The sequence below is a fragment of the Podarcis erhardii genome (assembly GCF_964252035.2).
Source record: "Podarcis erhardii genome assembly, chromosome: 1".
NCBI classification, from domain to species: domain Eukaryota; kingdom Metazoa; phylum Chordata; class Lepidosauria; order Squamata; family Lacertidae; genus Podarcis; species Podarcis erhardii.
In genome coordinates, this window is record NC_138497.1 from 63,046,353 (window position 1) to 63,060,648 (window position 14,296).

General features: G+C 46.4%; 1 protein-coding gene across 4 annotated transcripts in view; it reads left to right on the forward strand.

Moving 5' to 3' along the window:
• Positions 1 to 14,296, forward strand: part of LUZP2 (leucine zipper protein 2) — a 349,517-nt gene that overhangs the window by 322,969 nt on the left and 12,252 nt on the right. For all 4 annotated transcript variants that reach the window (XM_081835527.1, XM_081835525.1, XM_081835526.1 and 1 more), the window contains one exon: positions 1,952 to 2,041. In XM_081835527.1, coding sequence (XP_081691653.1) covers positions 1,952 to 2,041 — 90 coding nt within the window. The remainder of the gene's footprint in view (positions 1 to 1,951; positions 2,042 to 14,296) is intronic.

Below are 14,296 nucleotides of genomic sequence, written 5' to 3' on the forward strand. Positions count from 1 at the left end.
AAGGGTGTTACAATCTGATGCAAAAGGTGTTGTGAGTGAGAAGCTATCTGAACAGCTGAAAATTAGCTTATTCGGTGAAAAAAACCTGAAATGACATACCAATGTCAAAAAAAAGGTCACTAACTAGAAGCATCATGATTAGAGAGCACCGTAGCAGTATTAGGCAGTGAAGAGATAATGAAAGACACGGAAGATTATAATAATACAAAGAAGAGAAATGGTAAGTAGTTTATAATGAAAAGGGAACTATATAGATTGAAGCAGAGGGAGAAAATAGGAAGCATAGACTGGAACAGGAATGTATCATTTATTCCAGCACAAAATTTGGAGAGCAACACAGAAAAATAATGAGTTTGGCTTGCTATTCTGTTTCAAGCAAACTGGATGTTTAATTCTTCTTTTATATATTATCTTTTACTGAAAGCTGTGCAAACACAAATAGATTTTAGTTTCATCAGCAAGCCCATGCATAAGTTAAGTGGACTGCAAACGGCTTTACTTAATTCTTAAGTTTCTGAAATTTGAAACATGATTTTTGGTCAAGCATGAAAAGGTCTCACCTGTAAATCTCTCTAATTTGTGAAAGTATTGCTGGAATGCGGAACCCTGCATATGCTGCACACACAGTCCTGAAATATGAAAGTCATCAGCAGGCTTCAGAAATGCAAAGACAAATTGGATAAGGGGCTGGAGTGCTTTCCAAAATGATTCACCCCTGAGTGCACAGTTGTACAAGCAGACTGCTAACTAGGTTTTTATTTGACTTGTGAATGGTGTGCTCTTTATAATTAGGATGTAAATTGTAATTAGATATCCGTTATTAGTAATTGCATATCTTACTGTTACAACGAGATTTAAATAAATTATATTAGAAACAAAATGCCACAATAACTTAAGCTCAGTAGCAATAAATTCATACGATAGCTAACAATCTGTGTATTTCCAATGGGCAAATTTGGAAGTATTTACTCCACACATGTGGTCGATAATAGCCCTTTTTTATAGGCTTCATCTTTGCTGACTGGGGGATACATCAAAATAATTTGCAAACTGATGTGGAAATGTGGAGAAATGATCACAAAAGTGGAAAAATGAGAAACTGAGAGTAACCAGAATTGACAGATTTAACCATTAGTTGCGCCCAAACCTTCACTGCTTGAGGCCTTCACACATGCAGTAAGACTTCCCCTTTCCTCCCTTTCCTTTGTAACCCTGTCACTTTCAAAATCTGCTCCAGGGTGTTGGGGAACACTGTGGAGCAGATTTTGTGGGGCTTCAACTCATGCAAGGGACACGGGTGGCGTTGTGGGTTAAACCACAGAGCCTAGGACTTGCCAATCAGAAGGTTGGCGGTTCGAATCCCCGCGATGGGGTGAGCTCCCGTCACTCGGTCCCTGATCCTGCCAACCTAGCAGTTCAAAAACATGAAGTGCAAGTAGATAAATAGGTACCGCTCCAGCGGGAAGGTAAACGGTGTTTCCGTGCGGTGCTCTGGTTCACCAGAAGTGGCTTAGTCATGCTGGCCACATGACCCGGAAGCTGTACGCTGGCTCCCTCGGCCAATAAAGCGAGATGAGCGCTGCAACCCCAGAGTCGGTCACGACTGGACTTAATGGTCAAGGGTCCTTTTACCTTTACCTTTTAACTCATGCAAGGTGCTTCTAGCATTTAGCATCTCCCACTGCAGATCCTAAGCTCTATCCCTGTCCCTCAAGAGTTGCTTTTCAGGGGTGCTCAGAGGCAGGAGAGTTCTCTTTCAAGAGCGTCAAACAGTTCTTTGGATCCAACAGATAGCAAATAATAGTTGTGCTGCTGAATGTTTTGAAATAGATTTCTGATTTCCAGGTAGTAATTGTTTACAACAGTTATTTGAAAGAAGGCAGAGACGAATCCAACAGATAAATATCCCTGCAGTATTTTTTCACAGTCTTTTATCTTTCTTGTCATCTAGCAAATAGCTCCTGAAGACAAAGAGACTCTTCGGGTTTCCTCAAGAAATGAAGATAATAATCAAAGCACTTCGGAATGCAACTCACAAGATGTAAGTTTAATCCATTCAGAAGTCAAGACTTAATGTGCACTGTGTGCAGACTTTAGAGGAGATGCATATTTATTTGGTTGTAATGATCAGAATATGATATATAGCATTATATTAGGGGGGAATAAGGTTTTTTTATATTCAGGTGCTGCAAAGGAGATGCCTTTTGATGTAAGAGTCTACTCTCCCTGGTTTTGCTTGAGAGATTAATTAACAGGATTGCAAAGCTTTCAAAAAGGAATGTTAGAAATGTGATTTAATCATTGACTGCTTGTAATCCACCTGGTTTATTCAGTTGTGAATTTACCACACCAAATCAGTTTATTTTCCATAGGGATGCACATTCTGCTTGCATTGTCACAAGGTACTGCTGGTACAAATAGGAAGTCACTGTGAAGTGTAGCAAATCACAGCAAATCTTTACTAGCCTGATGCCTTGTTATTTATGCCTAGTGGCAAGGATTCAAAATGGAGAAGCGGTTCGTGTCAGACTAGAGGGTGCAAGTGGGAGAGAGCCACAGGTTCAAATCCCCACACAGCCATGAAGCTCATTGGGTTACCGTGCACCATTCACTATCTTTCAACTAGCATTCCTTACAGGGTGGTTGTGAGGATGAAATGGCAGAGGGAGAACTAGATACACTGCCTTGAGCTGCTTGGAAGAAAGATGGGGTATCAGTGTCATAAATAAATAGTGCAAGGGTGTGTTTGGATGTGTGTCACATAGAATGGGTTGGTATGCTTTGTGAAAATTGGGAATTCGTTGTATGAAGTAAGCAGCTGAATTCTCCCCTCACATGGAGATGTGGTTAACGATAATGTGCTGTTGGTAGATAAGTAATTATATAACTGCCCCATTAGAAAGGAAGCCTGTCAGAGATACATTTTTTGTTAAAAAAAATAAAATAAAATGACCTAAAAAGCATGCTGCAGCAAATGTTCCTTTGGAATGTTCACAATCTGAAATCTGGAATATTTGTACTACCTTGACATTGGGTGGGCTGTGCTTCCTTTTGACTATCTGTTAGATTGTCTGAAAAGCACTGGAAACACAGAATAGTTAGAAATTCAGAGAAGCACTTGTTAACTATTCAGCAATTAGTGCTATAGAATCATATGAACAGTACTTCTGAGTTGCCTATTTAATCAGCAAAACAATTCTGAAGTGGTGGAAAAATAAAATTGTGCATCACTAAGCAGGTGATGCGTTGGGTGAAGGCAGGGAACTTCATTACTTTGATAAGCTGGGCTGCGTTTCCTGACTTGAACGCAATCAAAACCTTAACTGTTCTCCTCCTGTTATTTAATCCTCTGCCATTCTCGTCTCATTATAAATAAAGTAACGGAAATTCAGTAACACATTCAAGACTGAATAATAGGATTAGGTTCTGAGTAGTTAGATCTGAAGATAAATTACTACTCGGTAGGAGCAAGTGTGAATTTCTCAGGGCTACCATTTCTCATTAAGCTTCTGCTTCCAATAATGATCCATAAGAAACTGTACAAAAGAGGTGAAAGAAGCCATATGTAATTAATGAGCCCAAACCATATTAAATGTTGGTACTCTGTGGAAAATGTATGATTCTTTGTCTGATTACACTAGTTGCCAAACAGGAAAATAGTTTTGCACCAGTGTATTTTCATTCTCTGTTGAATTCATTCAAAATCTGAAAGTTGAGCATCTGATTTTGTCAATGTCAGCAAATTTTAAAGTGCATTTCTAAATACCTACCTCCATTATCTCGCCATTGCCAGTTTCATTGGCTTCCATCTGCTGGAAAGGCAACCCTCTCTACTGATGGAGCCTCCTGATGTGATTTTGAACCTTCATCCTCCAGAGTTATCCATCAGTATTGAATACTCCTCACTGTTGAAGTTTATTTTCTTAACATGAGGAAGGCAATGATGGTTGTAATGGACATACAATTTATGAGAGTTATGACTTGAAATGCCCTGGTTGGTCCCCACCCACCCCCGTTTTTAGTAAATATTGGTGGAGATTATCATTCGGACTGTAGTATGTGCACAGTTCCAATGAAAAAGCCAGCTCACATCCCTAGGAGGCAAATTCTGATAGATACCTCTGGAACCTTGTCTTCCAGGGTTACTAGACACCATGGAGAACACTTTTCATTAGAACTATATCAAGGGAGGAAAAATCTCCTCCCATGCATTCCAAGCTTGATTAAAATCCCCTCCGCTACAACATCAACTGAATGAAGGACTGGACCCTGATTAAAAACAAGACACGAGGCTTTGACCAGCAAAGCTCTCGGAGAAAATGCATAAACCACACCTTCACCAGGCCATTTTATTAGCAAAAAAATCTTTTACACAGTGCTCGTAAGAACCAATCTTACCGTATTTGTCGCCCTAGAGGATGCACCGGCCCATAGGACGCACCTAGATTTGGGGGGGGGATAAAGGGGGGGGAATTATTTTTCCCCCCCAGGCGCGGGGCTGGGGCGGGGGAAGCCTGAGCTCCCAGCTCCCAGAACAGGAAGCTCTCCGCAAGCCCGAGCTTCCCCCTCCCCCAGCCCCCAGAACGGGACCCAGAGCCATGCCGAAGCTGCACGCAGCTTTGGCATCGCTCTAGGAGCTTGCGGGGCTGGGGGAGGGGGAAGCCCTCTGCCAGCCTCCAAACCAGGTCAGGAGACAGCAGGATGGCGCGCTGCGCCTCCCCGCTGTCACCTGAGTTTGCGGGGCTGGCGATGGGGAGGAGCAGGCTTCTCCCCCCCGCCAGCCTTCTAACCAAGTTGGGGGACAGCGGGAAAGGCACGCTGCGCCTCCCCACTGTCCCCCGAGTTTGCAGGGCTGGCAACAGGGAGGAGCAGGCTTCTCCCCCCCGCCAGCCTTCTAACCAAGTCGGGGGACAGCGGGAAAGGCACGCTGCGCCTCTCCCACTGTCCCCTGAGTTTGCAGGGCTGGCGACAGGGAGGAGCAGGCTTCTCCCCCTCTCCCCAGCCTTCTAACCAAGTCGGGGGACAGCGGGATGGCGGCGTTCTGCCTCCCCGCTGTCCCCCAAGCTTGTGGGGCTGGCGGTGGGGCTCTCCTGAAGCCTGCATTCGCCCCATAGGACGCACACACATTTCCGCTTCATTTTTGGAGGGAAAAAAGTGCGTCCTATAGGGCGAAAAATACAGTATTTCCTCTGAGCATTTCATCAAACCCCACGTGGGGAAAAAGTTACACTACAACACTCATTAGCATGCATATATTTTGGGGTAAATATGTTGAGAACTACAAAGGGGTAGTAAATAACTTGAGAACTACAAAGGGGTGGTAAATAAGTTGAGAACTACAAAGGGGTGCATCTGGCAACCCCAGAGGTGAGAAATAAACATGATAAGAAGGATGGCCAGAAAGACCAGATCACTACCACCTCGATTCCTGGCTCCAAGATTAACATTTTAAGATTATATATAAGAAAACTACATCAAAGTAACTTGCCTACTATCTTTATGGCACAGGATGCCTGCCTGGCAAAGCAACTGCTGCGTACGTGACATGTGGGGAAGAGAGAAATGGAACGCGGAAACAGGGGTGTAGATTGATCAAGAATCATATCAAAATAGTTTAAACCCAGTCAACGCAATGCCTTCATTGCTGACACAGATGGCTTACTCTATATTTGTTAGAATTCCTCATAGCAATCCCACCTGATCACTACAAAAAGATAACTACAGGGCAACTGACTTTCGGGTTTGGTGGGTGTACATCAGTAAACGAGGGGAATTAAGACTAAGAGAGCTGAGTGGGGGTGCTCGTGTAATCTCACTGTATACAAGTTGTACAAGTGACAATAAAGTATTTTTTTAAAAAAATAACACAACCTATCGTATTGGCCCGAATATAAGTCACACCCAAATATAAGCTATACCTTTAAAATTCAAGGGGGGGGGGGGAGAGAGAAAAAGACAATACCTGAATATAAGCCCTTACTAACCCCAGGTAACCAGACAAACATGCTGTTATTATTAATTCAATTCATTAAATGATAGCACCATTCATGGAAAATAAAGCAATCACAGTCTAGCATAAATCAATTTGCTGATGCAATATATGCACAGGAATGTGATGCATAACTTTAATCATTGTTAGTACCACCAAAAATCAGAATTGAGCATTTTATAAAACAATTTGCTTTGTTTTCAATTGTTTACATTCATCATCCTATGTCAGATTTCCAGCTCTTTGCCCTTGGTCATCTTTTCTTAAAAGAAAAAAAAGTGATAACAGTTTTATTTATTTCCACCATACTTCTGCACTAAACAAATCCTTTTAAAAATCATTAATCATTTGGTGGCAGAGGACGCTGAGCAATGGACCATATCATGTACATATTTCTCAGCAACCATGGCATTTAAGCTTCATAATTTGATCACTCACCTTTGGCTATTTGGCTCAGTAGAGTTTATTGAGAGGAGAAAATTGGATGTTGACAAAATCTTATTTGACATTGACCAACTTTTTGGCCTAAACTTCAGTTGTTCCCTGTTTCCCTTAAAGGGTTAAAACACAGGGACGCACTACTTCATCCCAAGAGAGTTAGCAATATGAAGGTGCAGGAGTGCGTTCACAAAGTAGGTGGTTTAGTGGTTCTAACTTCTAAGATACTTCTAACTTCTAAGCTTGCTGAATCAACATCCATCTCAGATGTAATACAGCAAAGACTTTCAGGCCTGTGCCAATTCCATTCAAGAACTTTACAAATCTTAAAATATTGGGGTTAATCTGGTACTTGGTATGAGTTGGTGCGGGGGGGGGGGGATCAAACCATATCAACATGAACCTTATTGGAGCACACCAGACTGCTCCTTGCTTTTAAAATGGTGCTCCTTACATCACTTTCATCCCCCAGTCACAACATACACCACTGAACAATTCTTTAGCACTTTGTGCAGGGTGAAGACATGGTTACATTTGAAAATGAATGAAGATTGATGGTCTGGCTAGTGTTTCTTTTTCACATAGACTGGTCAATGAGCAATTTTTGTGGTTGCACATCTTCCATAGGAGTAAGCACATGTATGAGTAACTTCTAGGTGGCATGAGAAGATTGTAAATAAGCCCTATTCTGGTTTTTCATTTTTCTTTCAAGTTGGAAAAAATACATTCCCAGCTTCTAATGAGCCTATGGAATCCTTATAATTTAGACCTGCTCCATTTTCATCGACCATAATAAACAAGTTGCATGAGAGACCAGGCAGGTCTGCAGTGTGCCGTTTTCTTAAGCAGAGTCTTGCTTCATTGATTTAGCTGAAAACCTTTGTAGTCCCATTGTTGCCGTTTGCATATCCACTTGCATAACTTAATAGCCAAGAGACATGCTGAATTTTACTATTTTATTTTTTCCTCCCAAATTCTTTTAATGAAGATGCATACTTGACTGAGCCACTTTCATAATTTATGCTCCCAGCTGGGTACTTCCCTAGCTTTGCTGTATAATTCACTGGCTGAGCTACCTACTGGAACTTGCTGAATTTCTACATACTTTACTGATCAAGCTGCATATTTCATCACTTGAGTTTCCGCATCCAGGTACTTTTTCTGATCAAACAGCATGCTAAACTGATCAAGAAGGAGTAATGTGTTAAGGCAGGAGCCATGCCTCTGATTGTCCTAGGTAGTTTAATATCTCACTTCACAATTTCCTCACTTCTTTCTCTTTCTAGTGGCTGTATAAAGAGGATGATCATTGCATCATAAGCATACATATTTCATTTGGAAACGCAGAAATAAATAAACTTACTTTTCCTTAACAGTCACTTGGTAGTCATAAACTGTCAACATCATTGCGTTTTGAACACATAAGCTTTCCTTTTACTGACATTTGATTCAGTAAACAACAACAACAAAATGTAAGCATTAGTCAAGACAGTGTTGTTCCCCCATATTAAAAATGCAAGTAAGGACCAATCTGACATTTCAATAAAGCATGGCTGATAGAACTTTTACTTGCCTGCCCACAATCCATGGCATTTACTAACAGGGTTCAGGGAGAAGAAGATGTTACAAAGGGGAAGCAGGAAGCAGAGATACATTTAATGAAATAGATCATTTCTCCACCCCCGCCCCTTCCCCCACAAGGATAAATTCTAATTATTATGTTGTATTTCATAGATACAAAAGAGAGCTCTACAGTGCAGTCTACACAGAAATGACTTAAAGGATCATGACATTATAAAGTTGCGTGTTGAGTTCCACCAGGCCACCCCCACCAAAAAATGCACACATCACACATCAATTTTTGTTTAAGGTTTTTGGCATCAATTTTGGCCACAACTTTATTTAAATACATAATTGTGAGTGGTTGCTTAGGCATTGGTTATGACTATCTGTCCATGCCCAGGGACAGAGCTGACTTCCGGATTCCAGCGGAAGCCAGCATGGGAAACAAATGTTGGGTGAGAAAGTGAGGCTGGGGCCCAAACCATCACTTCTCACCCTCATGTCCCGTTGGGGCTTGCACGGCCCAGGTCCGATTCCAGGGACAAGGACGAAAGAATGGCAAGCCCCTGGATTCCTTTAACGGAATTCCCTTTTCCACACCGCAATTGGAGGGGTAGGCACTTACCCCTCCTCCAACCAGAATTTTAACCAATGCCTAACCGCCAAGGAGCACCAAGCTCACCGCCAAACCACTCACAAACCCAGCCAGGACCTCAGCTTTGCCACCACAGCACCCAACCAAATCCTGTTTCCTAAGGCCGAAAGGTGCACCCCATCCTCCCTGAAGAGGGACTCATTCCGAAAAAGAATCTCGGGGTGGGAGATAACCTCACCACCTAGCTCCAAGACCTTCCTTGACACCGCTGCATTTATACGCTTCCTGGCCCTTTCAGTGGCAGCTGGGCAACGACTTCCCCTCCAAACCCGTCGTTGCAAAAACCTTGACCAAAATAACTTCGTTGTCGGCAGCAACTCCCGCAGCACCTCCAGGTCGTGCAAAATTGCCTCACGTAATGACAGACAGTCCATGTCAACCAGGTCGTTCTCGCCTAGTTGCACCACCATAGCCGTGGGCGGCCCCTCCAAAATCAGCTGCCTACGAATCAGCGGCAGGAATTCTGACCAGCGCATTCCTCGCCTGGACAGCCAAGACAAGTGGACATGTGGAGGAAGGCCGAGCCCCGTTCCCAATCCGGACTGTCGGGCTCCAATGCCTGCCCAGTGCACGATACTGTGTCCCACCATCCAGATGCGGACCGCTGCTAAACCTGAGATAACAAGCAAAAAGAATGTCAGCATAAAAGTTGCTAACGGACATAACCTTTAAACGCATCAGATTTCCAACGACCCATGTCCTTGATTCTGTCCGCAGACAGCCCCCAGTGTGCTGCGGTCGTGGCAGCCCCGATCCTGAAGGAATGAGGGGCAAAACCATCAGAGGACTCCCCACAGGCTCTGATCGCCTTTCGCATCACCATTGCCAACTGGTGCCTAGATAAGGGCAACCCATTTTCATGTTTCAACAGCGGGCCATCCCCTGCAGGGCGAACTGCCAGGAACCTCCTAACATCCTTTACCGGGCAAGGGCCTGCTTCCCCCGAAGCGGGGAGACGAATAAGGGCTCCTCTGCCCCCCTGATCAGTTTTCGAGTTCCTTATTGTGAGTCTCAGCTCCGTAGGGAAGAGCTCCACATCCTGGTAGAGCAGGCCCCTAGACCTACCATCCTTGTGAACTTCAAGCACCAGTTCACCCACCCGTAAAGCGCCAAAAAAGGCAATGGAGAAAGCCGCCGAAAAAAGGCGAGCCTCATATTTGGACCAGCAAACATTCCGCAGCACTTTACGCATCCTGCTCAGTAGATCATATGAGATAGGGCAACGGGACGCTGGACGGGGAGGACACATCTTGCTCCAACCCTCCAGGGCCTTGCGAACGATGAATTTAGCGCAAGGGTCTTTGTCATAATGCGATTTACAGAAAAAGGCTATAGCCGCTGCTTGCATCCTAATTGTCTTGGCCGCACGCCCCAACTGGAATAGGTGCGCTAAGTATCGCAACACCTGAGAAGTGGATGGTGGGCCCCTCCCTTCTATACCAGCCGGAAAATGGGAAAAACTACAAAAATCAGCCCAGGCTTTAGAATACGACCGGAGAGTAGAGGATGAAATAGATGCAGCTACTCCCTGAAAAACTAAGTGCTGCCAAGGTTCCAGAGATGATCCGGGAAATATTCCGGACGTTCCTGGGCCTCTGGAACCAGAAGTCTGAACCGCTCCATCTGAAAACGGGACAGAGCATCAGCAATTTCGTTAGACACCCCAGGGATGAAACGCGCAGAAAACACTATATTAAAACGCAAACAGTGCAAAACAAAAACCCGCAAAAGGGCCGACACCCTGGGAGAACGCGATGAGAGTTTAGCCAACACGTTCACCACCGCCTGGTTGTCAGTCCAAAAGCAAACACGCCGGTCTCTGAAATCATCGACCCACAAGTGCACCGCCACTGCAATGGGAAAAAACTCAAGAAAAGTTAGATCCCGCGTAATGGCCTCTCCTTGCCAGGCAGGTGGCCAACGCTTGGCACACCATCTGCCATTCCAGTACAGACCAAAGCCCAGGGAGCCCGCTGCATCAGATTGGACCTGAAAATTATTGTGCAGATTCAATGTGTCTTGCCATAAGGATACACCATTGAATCCTTCCAGGAAGTCAAGCCAGATTAGCAAATCGGATTTTACATCACTGGGGAGGCGAACCCGATGATGTGGGGCCTTCAGACCCGCAGTGAGCCGAGCCAATCGTGAACAAAAGGGGCGTCCCGGTGCCACCACCCTGCAAGCAAAGTTCAGGTGCCCCAGTAAAGACTGAAGTTGCCTCAGTGACACCTTCTTCAAAGGCAACAATTCCCTTATCACCTTCTTCAATGCGACCAGCTTATCCTCCGGCAAGCTGGAAGTTTGAGAGACAGTATCCAGCAGGATACCCAGGTAAGTGAGTTGGGTAGAAGGACCCTCGGTTTTTCCCACAGCGAGCGGCACGCCCAATTCCTGCGTAAGCTCAGCAAAGGCCTGCAACAACACCGAGCAGTTGCCGGTATCATGAGCTGAGGCCAGTAAAAAATCATCGAGATAATGAGTGACCCCGCCCAATCCAGTCTTCTGTTTAAGGGCCCACTCCAAAAACGTACTGAAAGATTCAAAAGCGGCACACGCTATTGAACAACCCATAGGCATGGCCTTGTCAAAATAATAGTTACCTTCAAACTGGAAACCCAGGAGCCAGAAATCCTCTGGATGAATTGGCAGCAAGCGAAATGCCGACTCAACGTCGCATTTCGCCAATAAGGCTGCCTGGCCGTACTTCCGAATCATCTTGATCGCATGATCAAGAGATGCATACTTTACAGAGCACAGCTCCTGGGGAATTACATCATTAACAGATGTGCCCACAGGATGCGACAAGTTATGAATCAGGCGGTATTCGCCAGGGGCCTTCTTTGGAACTATACCCAAAGGAGATATGTGCAGATGAGGGAAGGGAGGAGTACTGAACGGACCAGCCATACGATGCATGGCGATCTCCTTTGTAATCTTTTTCTTAGCAATTTCAGGGAGCTCATAGATCGACTTTTGATTGATAGGATTCCGTGCCACGGGAGGCATGGCTACCGGAATCCTAAAACCCGTAGAAAACCCATCAATAAGGTAACTTGCCGCAACCCTATCGGGGTAAGATTGCAACCAAACTTGGAGGGCCGATGAACGTACAGGGGTGTGAGCCAAGGAGGTCAACACGTTATTTTGTTGTTCCCGAAGTTGAAGGGAGGGGAGTTGACTTGGAGGGTTGCTGGGCGCCCCCCCTTGTCCCACGAAAGGGCCGCCTCCCGCCAAAGCAAGCGGGAGCCGTATGCGTACCACCGCATTTCTCGCACAAGTGGGCAAATCTGCACGTTGCACGCTGGCAGGAACCCCTGTTAAAATCCCAGCATACAAAGCGCCTACCCGCACCAAAAGCGGAGATTCTTGGCTTTTGCTGTTCCGTCACCTTCTTGTCAATCAGCGGAGCCACATAAGTGGTCCATACATCAAGATCCTTGCGGTCCCAACGAGCCGAAGGAATCTTGGCGGCTCGGCGCCTGAAATTCTCATCGTATTTGATCGCTGCTTTCCCACCAGCTTTAGTGAAAGCAGAGCGAACGATAGACAGATAAACAATCAGATGAAGGGATCTCCTTGGATAAGCAGCGGAGACTATGCCAGCGAAAACTTGGAAGCAATCGAGCCAATGCTCGAATGTCCTGTCCGCGCTGGAAACCCCCTGTAGCTTTTTGGATGAGGGGCCTATCTTCTCTTGCTCCTCAGAAGGTGGGAGCAACTTGAAAATGTCTACAAAGCGACCATTTAGAATCCTGGTCCGTAACTTAGCTGACAAGTGAGAGCCTGGGATAATGTCCCTGGCGGAATTGGTTGAGACCTTAATGTCAGGAACCAGGACGCCATCTTTACAATCCTGTACCGCACCGTATTTTGCGCGATGCGAGTTAGCCCTTCGCTCCCAAGCCCACCTGGGAAGCCCCGAAGCCGATTCGCCAAAACCCCAATAAAGTTCCAGAGCGCTACCCTCACCGTCAGAATCAGAAGAAGACGTACCAGAATAAGAGGAAGATGAGTCATCCTTCCTCCGTTTGGCACGCCTCCTAGAAGATCTCTTGTGGCGCCTCTTGCCCCCCGAGGACTTCCTGGCGGGGACTGGCAGACTGTCCTCAATCGAAGACTCAGAATCAGGATGCAACAGGGGTGTGGCTGAAATAGACTGCGAAGAGACAACACGTGATAAATCGGAACCCGATGCCGCCTCAGCAGGAAGCTGAGGTGTCGTACGTCTGCGAGGTGGAGCCACCGAAGGGGAACGTCTTGCCGAAGCCCTCCTGGGGCGTGTGGACCTGCGAGGCCGACCCCGTGCTGCAGGTAAACCTGGGGACTGGGCCAGGTGGGGGTCCACAAGCAAATCCCCCAGTGGAGACCCTTCTCTCCCGCCTTCACTAGAAGATGGAGAAGCTGGAGAGGACACCATCACGGGAGGAGGGTGTTTCCTAGAGGCAGACGGCTGTGCCGAACAATGTTGAAGGAAACCATCCATTTCAGTTGCAAAGCGAGAAAGGGCGGCAGGGTTGCCGGCCATACTTGCAACCAAGGATTGAACCTGCCCCACCGGATCAGCCGGCGTGGGTGAGCGAAGCGCCTGGGATGGACCTCTAATAGGTCTCTTCGAGGAAGTAACTGCACCCGGGCGGGCAGCTGCTTTCTTTGGGGCCATACCTGCTAGTTGAAAATAAAATAAGATTAATCAACTCCACCAAATTTGCGCAATGCAAGCAGCCAACAAAATTAAAATAAGTGTAGCACGTAGCCTAGCTTGTTCGGATTTAAAGGAAATAAATCAAAATTAAGGAAAAGTAAATTGGTAATAAATAGAACTAATTTAAGTGAAATAAATGATTAATAATAAGTTAAATCGTAATATGATCAGATATATAGAACAGAATTAGGATAACTAAACAAAAAAAAAACAAATTAAATAACAATGTAAGAAGAACAAGCACTAATAGATTGAGAACTTAGAACGACCGTGCTAAGTAAATGTGCACCAACACAAACCAGCTAGCAGGAGGCCTCCTATTATAGCAAAGCAATAACTGAGAACCAGCAACGGAGGAGGCGCAGTACCAAACCAGCCTGCGGGGGAGCCCAGGGACCGTTCAGGTGCAGTACCAACAATGACCACTAGATGGAGCAGGCGGCAATACAGTGCTCCAAATCTAAAACACTGGAGGCTCCTACCAATTACTCAGCAAAACTTTTTCCAGCACGTGCTGCAGGCCAGGCCGGAGGGCCGATGGCCCGTGCAGGCCACTGCGCGCTGCACAAGAAGCGCGCAGCAAAGCCACCCAGCGAGGCCCACAGCAGCCAGACAACGGGGGAAGCGCCAGCCGTGCTCGCGCCAAAATAATGCCCCGCGCGCCGGGAGGAACGAGATGGCGGCCGCGGCGGCCTCGCCAAGGCCGCGGCCCAGCGGTCACTCCAACGGCGCCCCCCCCGCCGACGTCCCGCCCGACGGCCGCCCCAACGCCCTCCCGCCGAGGCCGCGGCCGGGCGGACGCCGCAACGGCGGCCCCAAGTCGGCCGCGATACAGCGGCCCACGCTAGCGACCCAGCTGTGAGGGGGAAGGCCAGGTAAGCGAGCGCGGGACTCCGGAGCGAAAGGGGTAGCGAGGGGGGGGGGCTGCGGCGGCACGCGGCTGCAG